We start from the raw sequence: 17,889 nt of genomic DNA, 5'->3' as shown, positions 1-17,889 counted from the left end.
TGTTCCTTTCACTGCCTCTCATTTCTTTTTGTTTCCATTGACTGATTTTTCTCTTGAATATGGATTTTTTTGGTGATTTTCATTAGATGGTATAGCTTATAAATTTTTATAATTTTATTACAAAATTAGATTAGATTTCTTGTTTTTCTATGAAAACTATTGAATTTTGCTATGAAGTGTAATTAATGTATCTTCAGATTAGTTTTATTTTTCAGGATTCACCATTGATCTTTGCTATGGCGAGTCTAAGGAAGACTTTATTCTAAGTTTAATTTAGTTTTGCTACTTTGAGTTTGACCCTCCTTAGAAATTTACCTATGGTCTTTATACTGGAAGGCCTTGCCTGTCTATTAGCAACATATATTACTCTCAGTGTGAGTTCCAGAAATGAGTCAACCTGAAACCTCAGAGTACTTTCCCTGATCTCATGAATTTCACCTCATGCATGTGCTGGTCAATACTCAGCCAAAGACTGTAGGAAAGCCTCTACTATTTGGTTTCTTTCTCCAATACACTACTCTACAAATTCTAGTAGCCCTCATCTCCATCTTAACATGCCTGAACATCTGTGTTGCCTCAGCCGGACTCTGAGGCTCTACTTGCAAGCCTTCTGTCTATGTTGCAGACTGGAAACCATCTCCAGGAAATTTCCAAACAAGTAAAATCCTTACCAAACAAGTAAGGCATTTTTGAAAGCTTATGGGTATGAGGACCGAAGCTTTCTCCCTTTCTGTGTATAATTTTAAAATAATACTGATTAAATACAAAGACAAATGGGAAAAAAAATTTTGAACTTAAATTCTTGCCTTTCAGAAGCCTTTCCTTAAATAACTGTAACAGTTAATATAATAAACCAAAATAATATATAGTTTTAGGGTATCTAAATTAAAATTTTTAATTTAAAAAAGCTAGAGTAATAACACATAGGGTGCTTTTAGCTCCATTGCTCTGTAACTGTCTTTAATAGCATTTCATCAGACGCTAAATTGAAAAGTCTGAATTTTCCCTTGCTTCCCCATTTTCATATACTTCTTACCAAATAAAGCTGTTTAAATCTCTTTACCCTCAACTTATTTTCTTTGTCTCCCTCCCTCATCATCCTCATCAAAGCAGCTGTTACCTAGGCAGGTGGAATGGAGAGTAGAGGCAGTTGTCCACATAGTTCAGCAAACTTGATATGGGGTAGAAGAGGTTTAGAGAGACAGAATTGCCTAAAATAGCCCTCTGTATTTATCAAGTCTGCCACAAAATTGTTAAACTTTTCACTTGACTTTGGCAGGACAGCTGGAGATGAAGTGAATTTGTGAAAGAGAGAGATGATTGAGTAGAAAGGATAACCTTTTAGGATAGAGATGCTGGACCTTCTGTAATGGATAATCATGTCTTATAAGCAGGGACTTATCTAAAGGTGTAACAAGTCTGTGAACAAATGAGAATTGATAAACATCATTTATTAAGACTTTAAAAATATTATACATAAGTACCAGCCCCAAAGTGGATAAGACAGAAATATGAACAAGTAGTTAAATTATAAATGGATTGGGAAGAAAAGGCTGAAAACAGAGTAATTTTGTTAGAGATGGAGACTGAACAAGGATAATGGGAGAATAAAGGGAGAAAATAGTTGGCATTTTTTATTAAAAAAAAATACTGGCCAAAGTATTTGACTTGAACCATTGTGATTCTACATTTTTATGGTACTGTAGAGGTTTTGCTAATGAAAGATTTTTTTTACTCAATTAGAAAAATGTCAAACTAAGGCAGACAAGACTTGACATATGGATAGGAAAAGGAAAGGGACTAAGTAGTAATCATTGCGTTGTGGGGAGTTGGAAAGGATACATGTTGTACTCTCATACATGAGGAATTCGAGCTGAAAATGATGACTACCAAAGCAGCACCTGGGATCCAGGCCTGTTCCTCGGTCATCTGACCAAGTCAAACAGATGTTGTCCATTAAACTGCACTGGCCACAAGAGCCTAACCTTATATATCACGGTAGACTTTGCACACAAGTCTGGTCATTGTTTTTCCAGGACAGTCCTGGTAGCATAGCAAGACATGCCAGAGTTATGTGAACAAGGGAGGAGCACATCTTAGCAAATTTTCTCCAGGGTTATATTAGCTGTATATGTAAATAAATTCAAGAAAGGTCTCAGTGAATGCCTGGCCAATCTGGGCATTTGAACACCTTTCTAACCTGGTCCAGTTCTTATCTTTGAGTCACATCCTACCAAAGTAATTGACATGGTGGCACTGTCAGGTAAAGAATGTTGGGTTTACTGGATACTGAGCTTGAGGTGGCACATCATTTATGTTGGTTTAAATAACTTACACTTTATCTTTACAAAAGAATATCTTGGTCCATTTTCTCCTTGTTGAGGTTTTTTTTGTCAATTTTTTACATTTTTTTTCTTGTGCTCATTTCTCTGTTCAACAGTATACCAGATTCCCAATGTACTTTCTGTCTTTATACCAAATACAGCGCAAGGGACTGGAAAACAAATTCTCTTGCACATTTTTCAAATTGCAGCTTAAATCCAGTTTGAACTTAGAGGCTGGGCATTCTCATGCATTCAGAAGCCATCAAATTGAATTTACCCTACCAGAAGGTCATCTTAATGCCACATCCAGAAGCTTCTTAATGGTTGTGAATAAATAGCCACTATCGTCATTTTTTACTCCTTTGACCAAACCATGGGATAAACTTAGAATGAATAAATTACATCTAGTTGATGTGGCTCTGGCAACAGGCATCTTTTTTTAGCTTGTTTCAGCTGTACAGATGAAGGGAAAGATGTGCAAATAAAGAGATCTGGTCTCCCTTATGTAGTTTAAGTTTGTGTTGCCAAGACCACATGTAGATTAAAGATGCTTAGGAACCTGGAGATAATTTTACAAAGACTTATTTACATGACCACTTGAGTTATAGGTAAGTATGCCAATTAGCAGGATGGAATGAATATTAAACTCCCACAAGATGCTCCTCCTGGCTGGTGAATTGTTTTGGGTCCTCAGTGCATATTTGGCTAAAACTATTGTAGATGTGATGGAAGTTCTCAAAGTCAAAAAATATTCAAAGTTTTGTAAACTGATTACTAAAGCAGTCTGAATCTTTAAGCAGGTAGATCCTTGTGCAGACAGAAGTGCAGTGTGTGCTGTTAGGATAGAAGTGCTGTAAGTTCCCAACTGAATATCATGCTGTACTAATTTGGGAATTTTCTTTGAAAATTTCCTAAGGGAGCATCCATAAACATTATTTATTTGGGCTTTGAAAAATGTCTCTCAAGTTGCCAGCTCCAAAATGGATTTCTCAAAATGGATGCCCCCCCTTTCTATGCACCAGGCAAGCACTTTAGTCCACCTTTACTAGTTGCTCATTAACAATTTTGATGAACTCACCCCCAAGGAAATACTTAACAAAAGGCAATCACTTAGGAAATAACCAGGATCACTGTTAAGTAAAATGTATCCTGGTGCCTCAGTACAGCACTATCTGCACAGATAACAATGATTTGCCTTGGATTCTGTGACAGTGTGTGTTTTGTGGACCTATAGGAGCCTTCACCTCCCCCTGACAAACACAGAAACTTTCTGAGCACCTGCCTCCTAAAGAACATTATGCCAGGCTTATTATAAGTGGGATGTGATTCTAAGTCAGAGTGGTTTGAAACACCCCCTTGTTGCACAGTGTGAAGGTAACCATGCTGATCTTGAAACTTAGTCTTTTCAACACTGAAACCTGCACTCCCCTCACTTCATTCTTCTGAATAGTCATAGCAGTTTAGAACTGAAGTCAGAGTTTCTTAAGCCTATCCTATAATAAGCTCTTTGGGCACACACATTAATAACACTAAGAGATCTGATTTACAAATCTGAAATGAAAAAATATTTGTGAAATAGAATCTATAAGAAGTTGAGATACTTGAATCTGTAGAGAAGGCTGAGGAAAAAAAATCAGTAGCATTGTCCAGACATCCAAAGTCATTGCTAATTCAGAGTCTACTCACTTGGAAATTCATATTAACTACAACAGTATGAGAGAACATCTTTTCTCTTTGTAGCTATTGGTAAAGATGGCAATGTTGTGTGAAGGAATATACTATAAAACAAGTTTGGAAAAGCCATAGTCATCCCAGTTAAGAACAATATGGTTTAAAAGGGAGCAACTCCAAGTTCTGTGTAAATGCCTGTAAAAAGCTACTAATCTCATTTACTCACTACAAATATCCCCCAGGAACTTTGCATGGAACATAGTTTTCAAATTACAGTAGGTGCTGGTGTCAGATGCCATGCCAGCATTCAGCATGACATCTACAATGTCTGAGAATGGTGCCACAATGGCTTTCAGTAGATCCGGGAACTTCAGACCCGGTGATACTGAGAGGTGGCTGCAGGGACTGAGAAAGGTGCTCAAACAGCATTCTACTGGCTGTCTTTTGTCTTGGTCACCCACTCTTGTTCTAAGGACTGGAACGTTCTGAGAAATCTATCTTTAAAATAGTAGTTGCACATAGTCTTAGCCCTCTGGCTATCTGAATTAATGAAGTCTGGCTGGATGGAAAAATAGGTTTAAAGAAGGAAGCCAGCTGTTTGCTCTGGTTGCTGGGGACAGAACAAAAAGCAGCAGATCGAAATTTTAAAAGAAAAAATTCACATCAAATGACTAAAGTCAGTGAGTCAGTATAACAACGAGCTGTTGTTTTTCATCCATCCATTCATTCTTACCCATCAGTGAAGGCTGACTATGTGTCAGGTGATGTACTGAGTACTGGTGATGAAGAGGGAATCAGAGACCCCCTCAGACTGACGCATATAATTTTACCACGGTGTGGAGTAAAGGCAGTGATAGCAGCAGGAATGGACTTATGTCAGAATGCAGAGGAGATTAATAAAATCCAGTTCTGTACAAGAATAGTTACAGTCTAATAGCACTTATTTTGAGAAATGCTGCCATTTCTGAGTAATAACAGTGTGCCTGTTGGAAGCATTGTGATGGGTGTATCAGATACTTTGATACCTCTATCATGAAGATAACGTGGTCTGGTTTCCAGATGAGGAAAGCAGCAAGGTCACACTCGTTGGCAAGATGAGTGGGGACTTTATATTGGAACATTTCTCCAGATGTTCTTCTTCACCAACATCACACACAGAGCATCACCAATGGTGGCCGCTCATCCATAAGCAACTCATTTCCTTCTCAGATACAGTAACTTCCCTCCTTACTGAAGCCTGATACCAGGTAATATTCCTAACCCAAGCTGTCTCAGCATTCTTCTCCAAAAAGGAGAGCCTTACAGAAAGTCCTGTGTCTCTTGCTAAGAGACTGATCACACATCCATCTCCTTGCATGCCAGATATATGCAGGATAAGCAAGTAAAAAGTTCCTAATTCTGTTGTTGATGTGCCCTAAATGGATCACAGGTGTGCTGAGATGATGACCACCCCCCAGCCCACAGGTGCCCAGAGGTCCTGGGAGCTGATGTTTTCCTCAGTGAGCCCTGTGTTTTCTATGTGAGTCCTGACTAGAATGGGTGGGATGCGGTACCCTAAGTCATTCATGTAATTTCTGAGACTTTCGGTGGTGATTAAGTGTGAGAAATTACCTAGAGAGTTAGATAAGATGAAGACAATGGGACAATGGAAACAGGTGAGAAGGCTGACCAGGATCAACAATATAATTGGCAACCTAGAAAGAATGGCACACACTTAGTCCCACAACCCAGCCCTTCAACTCATTTGCAAGGCCCTGTTGGCAGCTGCACCCACAACCTCAAAGGAGAGCTCAGGCTTGTTGAGAACTAGACTAAGTCCAGTCATTGAAGATGCAAGGCAGGCTTGCTCTTTTGAACTATCTTCCTCCTACAGCCATTTAATTATTTTGTGAATTCTTATAATTCTCTGAGGAAAAAAATTGGCTTCAGAAGTACAGTATCTACCACACTTTCAGGTTACAATATTTTTATGAACTGTAAGAAACTAATAGTGCTTTAAAGAAACTCTATAAAGCCAGTGTCAGCATTTTCCATATAAACTCTGATTTCCCAAGGTTTTTGCATTCTGGAGAAATTTGCTTTGAGGGTGAAAGTTGGCATATCTGAGCCCCTGAATGTCCACACCTCATTTCATAAGAAGTTTCAAATAAGTCATTCACATTCAGTACATTTGGCATCTGGAATTTTTAGAAATAAAAAATGGCCTTAATAGCAAGTGGTTTCTGAACTCAATGTCAGTGCACACAATTCTCAGAGAATCAGAAAACCCAGAATTCCCAAGGCCCAGCTTCATAGATTCTGGTATGGGAATCCTATGTGTTGAGGAGAAAGGAAAATAATCGAAGGGGACAGAGAACAGGAAATGCTGGTGTCCTCTGAAGATGACCAGACTTAGACTTCCTTCACCATTTTTTCCATTGACCCTAAATCCCTTCCTTCTTTCATCCTATATCCTGCAGCTGCCCCATGGTTTGTGTCATAGGCCAGGAAAACATGTGTGCTTTAGGTTTGGAGCTTATCCCCAAATAATCACTGAAAAGGTAGCCAAGAATCTTACTTTGCCTTTGGAATCCTCATTTTAAGGGACTGGGTTAAGTACTCTCCAAGCTAGGAAAGATGTAGAGGGAAGAGACAAAGCCAGAAAAACACAGCTCTTGGAGGCCATGCTTATCAACAAGCTGAGAGGCAAGGTAAATCTTAAGGGAGGGAGGAATTACTACCTGATTGTAGGTCTCAGTAACTTTAGAGATGAGGGTGTGTAAGCATCCTGCCTTGGGTCACATGGTATGTTGGGATAGATGCCAAGATAGATGCCTGGAGTATTGACAGTGTATTTCAACCTCAGAATGAGGGCCCAGGAACCAAGCTAGATCTCTGGGAATTCCAATTCCAGAGGAAAAATTGGATGCCTTTGCCTTGCAGCAGGAGACCACAGTATAATATTCTGCTCACCTAACTGCCTCAGTGGCTATAAACTAAGTGGATGTCCCTGTATCCTTGAGGAGAATGAGTATAGGTTGGTGGTTAACAGCATTGTCTTTATAATCACAGAAGTTTAGATTCAACTCCAGCTTCTTTATTTTATAGCATTTGGCCATGAACACATTGCTTAACCTTTCTGAGTCTTGATTCTTCAGTTGTAAGTGGTGGTAATAATTGGTACCTTAGAAAGTTGTGAAGATGAAGAGTTGATATCAAGCAGTGAACTCCTGGTCGTTGCAATAAACAGCAAAACCACTGATGATTCATCTTAAAGGAAAGTTGTACCACACTGCTGAGCACTCCTTTTTTGGAGTATACATGTCAGAACATGCGCAGAGTGAATCATTAGGGCCAGTGTCCAGAGGTACATGGGTTCTAACATATCTCAGATGTTACAAACCATGAATCTTAAATTCCAATCCCAAAAGGCTGGATCATTTCTGATGAATTCTGCTTCCATGTAAGTCTGACATATCTGAGACTTCAGAATTGTCCCAAGTATAACACATCAACATACTAAACCTGAAGAGTGTTGTATGTCTACTTGAAAATTAAGAAAAGACGCAGAATTTTGAATAGTGAGTTCTTTTTAAAACTCTTCTGACAACGTATCCCTATTCAGACGAAAAAGGCTGTTCTATAACAATTAAGTCCCCTTAGTTGAGAAGAAAATGAACAAAGGTTGAGAGTAAAGATGACCAAGTGGAGACCATAAAACCAGTGGGGCTAAAACTTAGTCCTGGAGTTGGTGTTTTGCACACAGGGTAAAACCATCACTTAGGATGCACACTTTCCATGTGAGAGTGCATAGTTCAAATCCTGGCTGCTCTGCTTCTGAGTTAACTTGCTGATAATGCATCTTAAGAGGCAACCAATGATGACTCAAGTGGTTGGGCTGCTGCCACCCACATGGAAGACCTAGATGGAGTTCTTAGCTCCTAGCTTAGGCCTGGCCTAGCCCTGAGTGTTACAGGCATTTGAACTAGTGATAGAAAGTCTCTCTCTCTCTTTTCCTCTCCTTCTCCCTTCAAATTACATGAAAATAAACATTTTTTAAATAAATACAATTTAGCCTTTTGATTCTGGGAAGGAAAAGCAACTCTCAGGCCACAGCTCTACTGAATCACACAGCTACAGGCTTCTACAGCTAAACTATCAAACTCAGAGCTGATGCCATATGCTATGGCTAGATGGTACAATACAGAGAGAATGACACCTGTATCTCTGTGCTAACTATCCCTGCAGAGACTAAGGCTTCTTCTTTTTTAATGGAGAGTTCCATCTTTTAATTATTTCCAAAACCAAGTATTGAGCCTAGTGGAACCTAGAAAAGCCAAATCTGTTCCTACCTCTTACCCCTTTGTTTTTGCCATGGCATTAAGGAGTTTCAAGAATTCTCATAGCAAAGAGATTTGCAGGAGAAGGTAGGGAATGGCAGAATCTGAAATCTGGATACTAATTTTTTGAGTATGAAATGAGATTGTGTACAAAACGTAGTTAGGGATGAACTACTTGCCTAATCAATAGCTACTAGTATGTAATGAATGTGGTGTTCTACATGCCATTGTGAATTCTAGGGATTTGATGATGAACATATTTTAATCCTCACAGCAACCCCTATGGAGAACCTGAGACCCTGAGAAGTTAAGGTTCTTGCCCAGGGTTTCACACAGTTAGTTGTTGCCAGAGACTGCACCACAAGCCACTGCTCCATAAAGCACTAAAAAATGGTAACTGTTGAGCTTTTGATTCAAGGATCACATCACAATCTATTATATTCCCCACCTTGCCTAACAGATGCTAAATGGTATGTCTTCCCAGTGCTAGACTTTGGAGATGCTTATAAGATGGATCTAGGAAGCTTCTCTCAAGATGGTCTCATGGACAGAAGATCTTGTGGATAACCAGAAGATATTGAAAGCTGTCTCACTGGCTAGGATAAAACCTAACACCATTGCAGAAATTAAATATGTAATAATTTCTCAGATATTGTATCTATAAAATTGTCTAAAGATGGGGCATAGTTAATATGTCACATATGTGGTGCAATCACTTTAGTTTAATTCTAGGGATAGAGGATAGTGGGATCCCTAGACATGACAAAAGAATATAAAGGGTACTGGATGAGTTTCATCATGGTACTAAGTGAAGGGTGAAAGACATGAAGTGGCTCTGTGGTTGTCTTCATAATGTATCAAGTGGTGCCTGGGTCAAATGAAGCTCACATAAGTGATGTTACAGTAGGTAAGGTACGCTTTGAGATGGCCCTTTCAGCTGTGAATTACTTATCATCCCAAATTAAGAGGCCAGAGGTTTAGTCAACTGCTGAGTAGATAATTGATGCACTACTCGTGCACAGTTACCTTTGTTAGGACATCACTTCAATGTGTTATGTGTGCTCATTACTCATGTTATTTCAGTTAATAAATTTCATCTGGTTGGAGTCTCTTGATTCCCAGGCTGAAATAAGGGTGATCAAAAATAATAGTGGGTCTCTAATAATGGTTTGTTTCCTATTATAACTCTGGAGAACTATCCAGGTTTATGTGCCTGTTACTCTTATATCATGTGAGGGGAATATTTTCATACTCAAATGTCCATTTTGTGCACGTCCCTGGAAATTTGCTATGTCACTAATATTATTTCTAAATATTTATTGTTTTTCTTGAATTTTCCCTTCTATGTATCTCCTTTTCCTCCCATCATACCCCAAATACCCATGATCCTTTTATTCTTCGATGTGAGCCTTCTCTAATCTTCTGTTACTCTGTCTCAGAATCAAACTGCCAGATGAGGACATTGGACAGTGGGATTGGAACATTCCCACTCCCAGACTCGGGAAATCGCTCCATGGGACGGTACCTATGCCAGCCAGACTCCCCAGAGGACACTGAGCCCCTGCTGTCTCTGCAGCCAGCCCTCCCTGCAGCTTGTTCCCTCAGAGCCCAAACCCTTGAACGAGAAGTGCCTTCCTCCACAGACAACCAGCTCTCTGCAGAGAATACAATTGTTCACTCCACATCTGACCCCATCATGTTGGCCAGAGGGGTGCGACCTGTTCAGAGTTGCCTCCCCAAACCGGTCTCCTCAGGTAAAATGCCCGTTGCCTTTCAAACACGATGTTTTTCTTACCCATAGTAATGCGCTTGCTGAGACAAATGAAAAACTTGCACCAGGAAGTAAGCCAGTGTCTGCCCAGTGGAAATGTGGGGTGGTGAAAATCCCTATATGTCCTCCACCCAAAATGGAAAACAGCATGGGTAAGACCTTATTAGCCTGTAGTATTAAGGATTGCATGCACATTAAATAACACATAAACACCTTTTTAATGGACGTATAAATTAAGAGAAAACCCATACAACATACATTCATGGGACTTTATCTTCTAAAATTTAAAATGGTTTATGATGGTCCTATTGAACATAGACAAGTTTAAGCCCAACACATAAATTTAGCTGAAACGCTATATGCCCCCTAACCAGAAGCATATGTCTTTGGACTTATTCCTTGTCTTTTTTAAATATATTTATATGTTGGACTATAAAAGACTTAGTTTTATATATCAGCAGTAGATTGTGCAATAATGGGGTAGAATTGAGTGAGTCTTTGCATTGAGGAATACTATTCTTAGCCACAGGCAATTGAAACAGGCTTTCATGATTACAGACAGGCCCAGGCTCAGGGTCACCATTTTTTCATTGTTCTCTCAAGATTAAAAATATTTATTGCAGCCTAAGATGATACTAAATAATGTTAACTTGTATGTCTTCTGTTACATTTCTGATGTGTGCACCCAGTGAACTAGAACTGCAGATTAAACACTTTCATTTCTGATTTGATGATTACAATAGAGCTGCAAGTGGAGATTGTACTATAGGCTTCTAAGAAATTAGAAAAGAAGGTTTTTAATTAAACATCTTTGAATAAATTTGATCAGTCTATTCCCATGGTGGAATTCATCCTGCATATAGTAATACCAATTGCCAAGAATGTTTCGTTATAAACTTCTGCTCACTCCAAGCCAAAACTACATTTTCAAAAGCTGTAAGCACAATATTTTTTAAATAAATGCACCGCTAATTAATGACACAGCCTCCAGAGAGTCCGGGGCAAAATCTCAGTTATAGATTATGTGCTCCATGCCTGGATAGTCACTTGTGTAACCTCAATTCAGCAGCGGGCCGCTGAGTAGACTCCATGATTAAACACTGTCATTATAACAAATTGAATAGAAACCACAAGCCTTGAATTGCTTCATAAGAAGAGGAGAGGAAGGAGATTGCTCTGATCTTGCTCCTAATATTCACTGCACCTGGTTTCTAAGGGTTGTGTCTTAATTATATTGTTAAAGAAATTTTAAAAAACAAAGTAAGGTAGAAGTGAGGTGAACACAGTGCAGGACATTCTGGCACCACCCATCCTGAAGTTTCCTGTCCATCCAATGATATCTGTGGTTAGAGGTAGAGTCAGTTTGCCAACGTTTCTCTTCTCTCTGTGTCCATATATGTTGAAAGTTAAAGAATGTAGAACAAGCTGGAGCTAAAGGAAAATAGAATTATACTGCTTTAGAACAGTCGTTTCCAGTGCAGTGTGTGTGTGTGTGTGTATATATATATATATATATGCTGTTTTTCTGTTTACCCCCATATCGAAGATGGAGGTAACTATAAAAGCCTCATGGTGCTAATAAAAATGCAGTTACTTAGCTTCTGCTTACAAGCAAAACGCTATGGAGAAGTTGTCACAGCGTGTTCCATTGATAATCATTGGAGCGATCTTCCTTCCCGGCATGACAAAGGCATAGACTCTGCGGGTTAATCTACTATTATGGGTAATGGGGAAACTTCATTTAATCATTCTCTGATAGTTATCCTTGCTCCTCAAAGCCAGCATAATCCAGGAGCTTGTCAGAAGCACAGGGGCTCAGAGCCCACCACACACCTGCTGAATCAGCATCTGCAACTTAACAGACGCTCAGCTGATGCGTGTGCACAGCACAATAAAGCTTGCAAAGTCTTGTCCTGAAAGTTCTCTTAACATCTCTGAGAAGTTTCCCAGAGAGTATTATTCAACATGAGCTTAGGATGTATTCTAGGAAAATAAGGATTCCTTACTCAAATACATCTTGGCAAGGCTGCAAATTTGAATCCTTTCTCTGGAAACTACGATGATACCCATTAGCTCTGAGGGATCTGAGAAGTCTTTTTAAAGAAAAAGAAACCTGCTTGTGATCTGATGTATACAGTTACCTGAACAGTATCCTCAGTGTTTCCCAGATGTGAGCCCACTGAATCCTTTCTGACCTGAGTCTTTCAACATTTTGTAGGAAAGTGATCCCGGGACAGTTTGCCATAGGGTCTCCAAAGCAGGCATCCTCTATAGATATGGAGGTAACGCAGTCTTAGAGGGGACACAAAGGCAGAGACCCCAGGTTTCAATATGTTCAGACCTCTTTATGATTTCTGAATGTCTTTCCCTCCTCCCTCCCCAACATCATAAAAGGCTCATGAAAGCTGGTTTATGACTTCTCGTGTGTTTCCCACTTAGGAAAAATTGGTTCACAAAAGCAGGATGAAGCAGAGCCAGGGCCCCAGACCTGCTCATCATTGGACTACACCAACAACTCAGTGGTGACAGAGCCGCTTCCAGACTGGAGGAGTGAAGACACTGCCGCCGAGACCCAGGTAAGGGGAGTACTGATGAAAGGACACCATCCACCTGCTGCTGCTGCTGATTGTGAAAAGTAAGATGCTTAAATGCTTTGGGGATAAATCTGCATTGGTTTGTTGAATGCACACCAAGGCCAAAGGCGCACTCTTTTCCATGAATTATTAAGAAACACAGTAGGTTATTGAGGAATCCAAAGTGCTTCTGGTCTGCACCCAGATCTTGGGGTGTAGATGTTCTCTCCTCAGTCATATATCATGAAATAGATGATCACCCTCGCTAGCCAATAAGGGCACCATTTGGAAGTATTCCTCCCAGCTTTTTCATTACCTCAGCAATGACTTTAACATGTACTTTATCTCATAAGTCAGGGAAAGCAGATAAATTTCTGTTCCATTTTGGAAATAGTAGATTGAGGCTTAGAATGTTCAAATGATATTCCAGGGCTTGTGAGACCTCTGTGTCTTCAGCCCCCAGTGTTTTTGCAGTGGGTTCCTCTTCAACCCTGTGACAGCACACTCAGGCCCCCTGATGTATGATGGGATGTAGGGAGGAACCATGACTCAAGGACCTTTGCTCACCCCACGAGTGTTCCTGGGTACCCTCCCAATTATCCCATCCAGCTAGCTGTGTTGACCATATTCAACCTGGTGACTGTTTCTCTACTTGTCCTGGAGATAGCCCACCAGAGAGATTCCTGGTCCTTCCTTGACCCTTCCCACTTCTGCTGCCTTTGGCTTTCTCATCAACATCAAGAACCCCAGTACTATAAGCTTCTGCCCAAATCTGATGAGGATGTGAGATGCCCCACACTCAGGGTATCTGACCCTTCTCACAGCCTTGAACCACTTCACTATGGAAAGGAGCCCATATGGACCACTAAGGTGAGGAGATCTGTGGGTTCACAGCCTCAAGTTGCAGTGGAGAACTCCACCCTCAGAAATGTGCTGGGCTGTACTGAGAGTCCATGGAGAGGTTACTGTGGAGCTGAGGCTGGAACTGGGCCTCCCTCTGAATCCCACACACAGCACTTGGGATGGCCGCCTTCACAGGACATGGGTCTGAGAGGCCAGGGAGTAGACCATTGTGTTCTATTTTGCCTTGAGTTAAATATAAAACTGTTAGTGCTCCTTTGAATCAGTAGTTCCCAGAGTTGAACAGGCACCCGGCATCACCTGGAGGTCTTCAACTCTTGCTGCCCCAACCTGTACCCAGGGTCTGATTTGGCATGTGTGGAGTAAGGTCTAAACCATTCTGACACATTCCCAGGGGATGCTGATGCAGCTGGCCTGGAGAACACACCTTGGGAAGCATTACTACCATTCCCCAAGGGACTCTGAGAACACTCTGGGAACTAGAAAATTATAAAAAGTCAGAAGACACTAGAGTTACAGGGTTGAGAGATGTTGGTGGAGATGAAGGGAGGTTCATAAGCAACAGTGGGTGGCAGTGACAAAGGAACTTGAATAATTTCAAGAAAGTTAAAAAAGTTACTCAGTGCTGGCCTTGAGAGGACCTGTCCCCTCTACATGTGATAGCTGGGATCCTCACATAATAAGCGCTTCTGCCAGTTGCATACACCTCTCTTGGGTCCTCTTCTTTATCATCTTGTACAAGTTCACCTACTGGTATTCTCCCCTTGCATTGTAATGGTCACCACTGTGGCTGGGAACTCAGAACACTGCCAAGTAAGGAATGTTTGGAGCAAGAAGTAGCATTGTATTAATGGGGCTCAGCACAATACCTGGTATAATTAGTGTTTGTTGAATAGAGTTGTGGAAGAATGTATCTCCTATCCAGGAAGTGTTCCTGGAATTGTTTTTGAACTATGGACACCACAGGCAGAAGACTTGTCATTGTTTAGGGGCATAATCTGTGCTAGAAGACTGGTACCTCTACTGGTAACCCCAGTACCTCCAGACTGGTACCACAGAATCCACAGAATCAAGTTGAGCACCTCTAGGACTTAGCACACTGCTTGGCATAAAGTCAGTACTCAGTAAACACTTACTGAATGGGTGGATGAATGAGTAAATGAGGGAATAAAGAAAATGTGTACTTGAATTCATAACCACAGCAGAAGGAGCTTTATACAAGCTTATACAGATTTCAACAAGTTTGTGGAAAAATGGAAGTTAAATTTAAGTATATTGGTGAAAAAAATTTGAAATTTGTCTGTAGTTCTTTTGTAATATGCATTTTATGAGAACTTTTTAAGCCCCCTAACTATGCGTGGATTTCAAAATATTGCACCAAAATAAAGCTGTCTTTAGTTCAATTTTCCAGAAATTTTTTGAAGTGCCTTCATATCCTAAAATGTGTTTTAATTCCCAACCAAAATTTTTTATAATTCCCAACTAAATGACATTCTCCCAAGTAGTCTTTTAAGAGACTCATCCCATGAGTATGCACTTGAGCTGTCTCTGATAAGTGAGGAACAACAGACTCTAACAAGGCAGTCTACAATTGTAAAAGAGAATTCCAAATACCCTCCCAAATCAACAAATAGCAGTTGTAGTTCTAGGTGTGGTATGCAGCATGTGTGCACAGAGGGGAAGGTCACAGATGGTAATTACAGCCACCTTGGCAAGTCCGGAACACACCACTGACATTCCTCGGAGAGTCAGGCTGTGTATGCATGTGAACAAGAGGACAGGCTGAGTCCTTTACCCATGGAATTCCAATAGACTCACAAATTATATAGTCAGCAATTACTTTCCCCAAAGCTCCTGTTCTTTTGGAGGCTGGAAGAAAGATATAAATTACTAGGCAAATATTTATTCCTTTGTTCCCAAGGTCCATGCTTGATACTTGAAAGCCAATGATGATATCAGTTAACTAAATAAGCCATTAGGCTTGAAATAGCAGCTCATAATGGGCACTTAAGAAAAATAAGACCCTGTAAATAACTGTACAGAGTGCAGAGCAGGTAACTTCGAGACCTTCTTGAGCTGGGCAAAGGCAGAAGGCCTTTCAGCAGCCCAGATAATTGAGCGTACTTCACCAATTCCACAGGAGGCAGGGGAACCAGCAAGCCAGAGCTCCCATGGGTGGAGGGTATGCTTGGGCATGGGAGCAGAACTCTGTGCTCACAGATCAGCCAAATGCACACTCTTTCACATCCTCATCAGATACTCTGTTTTGATATGTGTGAGTGGTCAAAGACAGGTCGCCAGAGTGTGTACATACTCGGCCAGAAATGGCAGTGATGGTGAGAGTGGCATGGACTGTTGAAATAATGGTTTTGGAGTTGGAAGGGGACAGTTAGCAAAAGCAGTGTAATTACACATGGGAGTACGTGGCATTCGTGGGCTCCTCTCTCAGGGAAGTCACTGGTAATACCTCACCATGTTCGGGCCGCTGCTTATCTTGATTTCATATTTTAATTCCATGTCTCTCTTGAGATCTCAAAGTCTGGTAGGTACAGGAGATTGTGTATAAAATTCATGATGTTGCCGTGCATTTGTAAGGATTGTTTCCAAATCTGGCATTTCAAACACAACCTCCAGTTGTACTACCTCAATAGTGAAGGAGTGACAATAAAGAGAACTTTGTTCTTAACCACAGACTTGGGCAAATGAGATCATCCAGTGAATCATAGATGATGTTTTCCAGGCTCTGCACTAGTGCCATGGTAGGTATCTCTGGACCCATTAGCTGTGCCATTGTGAACATTGGGTGGCTGTCATTCTCTTTGAATCAGAGTTGGTAGTAGAAAGCCATCAACCCTAGGGATTTAAAAATGTGGTTTTTTCAGATGGCCCTTCCTTGTAGAACTGAAAATGTGATCTGGGGTCTGAGTTTCTTCTTATCCCTTCGAGATTGTCAGACATATTTTAGTGATGCAATACAGAGTCATTATTTTTCTAGTATCAACTTTTTCACAAATATTAATATTAACTTGGAAATTACATGATAAAATGATGATTTCCTCTCTTTCAAAGAAGGCTGATATTTTGCTTTTAGGAAAAATGTAATCTAGCAACCATGAATTTCCAGTTTTTGAAATCTTTGTGTTTGTAACACTGTGCTGAGGTTAAGAATGGCTTATCAGAATAGCACATTAATCTGAAGCCACCACCTTGTTCTTTGCTTTTTATGAGTCATTGGAGAAGCAGGAAAAATGATTCCATCATACAAAGCCATGCTGTCTTAATCTGTTTTCTGTTACTCTAACAGAATACCTGAGACTGGGCAATTTATAAAGAAAGAGGTGTAGGTAGCTCACAGTTCTGGGAGTTCCAGAGCATTGCACTGGCATCTGCTTGGCTTCTAGTGGAGGCAGAAGCAGAAGGGGAGTAGTTGTGTGCAGGAGAGAGGGATGGAGGAGCTGACACATGCATAACAACCCACTGTCATACAAGTCTACGTTAATCCTTCCAGGAAGGGATCTGTCATGATCCAAATGTCATTTAAAGGCCCTACCACTTGTCAACACCATTACTTTGGGGACCAAGCCTCAGTGTTAGTTTCATGCAGACAAATCATATTCAAACCATAGCATTTACCAAGCAGAAAGTGGTGAGTACTCCTGATATTTTAGTTTTTGTTGTCCTGTAGTCTTTCTGTTGTTTGTCGATGTCCCTATGAATGTGCCAGATGAAGGGGAGTTTTTCTAATGGGCTTACCCAATGAAGACACTTAAGACCAGGCCAGCTCCCAGGCCAACCTCCTTCCTTGAACTCATTCTAAGTCCATAACAAATAACCTCAGCTGCCCATCCAAGAGCAATTACCAGGGCCCCTTCCAGCTTTACAAATCTATACATCCAATATTGAGCTAATATTTGTTGAAAGTTTCCCTGGATCAGCTTTATAGCACCAAGTAAATGGGCAGAGATCTTTGTGAGACAGTCAACAATGGCTATAACAAACAATCAAATCTATACAATTGGTTCAGAGGACCTAGTGATAGAAAAAAGACAATGTGAAATTGAGTAAGGCGCAGAGCAGGAGTGCTGGGGCTGTGAAGAGATGGTGACATCTAAATGGAGCATTCAGAGCAAGGCTCACTGAGAAGGGAATTTTTGAGCCAAGGGCTGAAGAGGACATGATCAGGAGGATGTCTGATAAAAAACATTCCTATAATAGAGGAGCCTTAAGACAGGAACCCAGAGTCAGGGTGCAGTGGGAGGCCAGAGAGGCTGGGCTCTCTGTCAGAGAGAGTAGATCAGAAGACTGACAATACAAAATGAGATGAGTGAAAGGGCCAGAACTAATAGGACCTTGTGTGCCATTCCAAGGGC

At 40.6% G+C, this 17,889-nt stretch overlaps 1 protein-coding gene across 7 annotated transcripts in view; it reads left to right on the top strand.

Moving 5' to 3' along the window:
• NCKAP5 (NCK associated protein 5) overlaps positions 1 to 17,889 on the top strand; it is a 957,082-nt gene that overhangs the window by 879,176 nt on the left and 60,017 nt on the right. For all 7 annotated transcript variants that reach the window (XM_062185802.1, XM_062185829.1, XM_062185796.1 and 4 more), the window contains 2 exons: positions 9,754 to 10,068; positions 12,525 to 12,661. In XM_062185802.1, coding sequence (XP_062041786.1) covers positions 9,754 to 10,068; positions 12,525 to 12,661 — 452 coding nt within the window. The remainder of the gene's footprint in view (positions 1 to 9,753; positions 10,069 to 12,524; positions 12,662 to 17,889) is intronic.

This window comes from Lepus europaeus, chromosome 1, assembly GCF_033115175.1.
Source record: "Lepus europaeus isolate LE1 chromosome 1, mLepTim1.pri, whole genome shotgun sequence".
Classification (NCBI taxonomy): Eukaryota; Metazoa; Chordata; class Mammalia; order Lagomorpha; family Leporidae; genus Lepus; species Lepus europaeus.
This window is presented reverse-complemented; position numbering and strand designations above follow the sequence as displayed.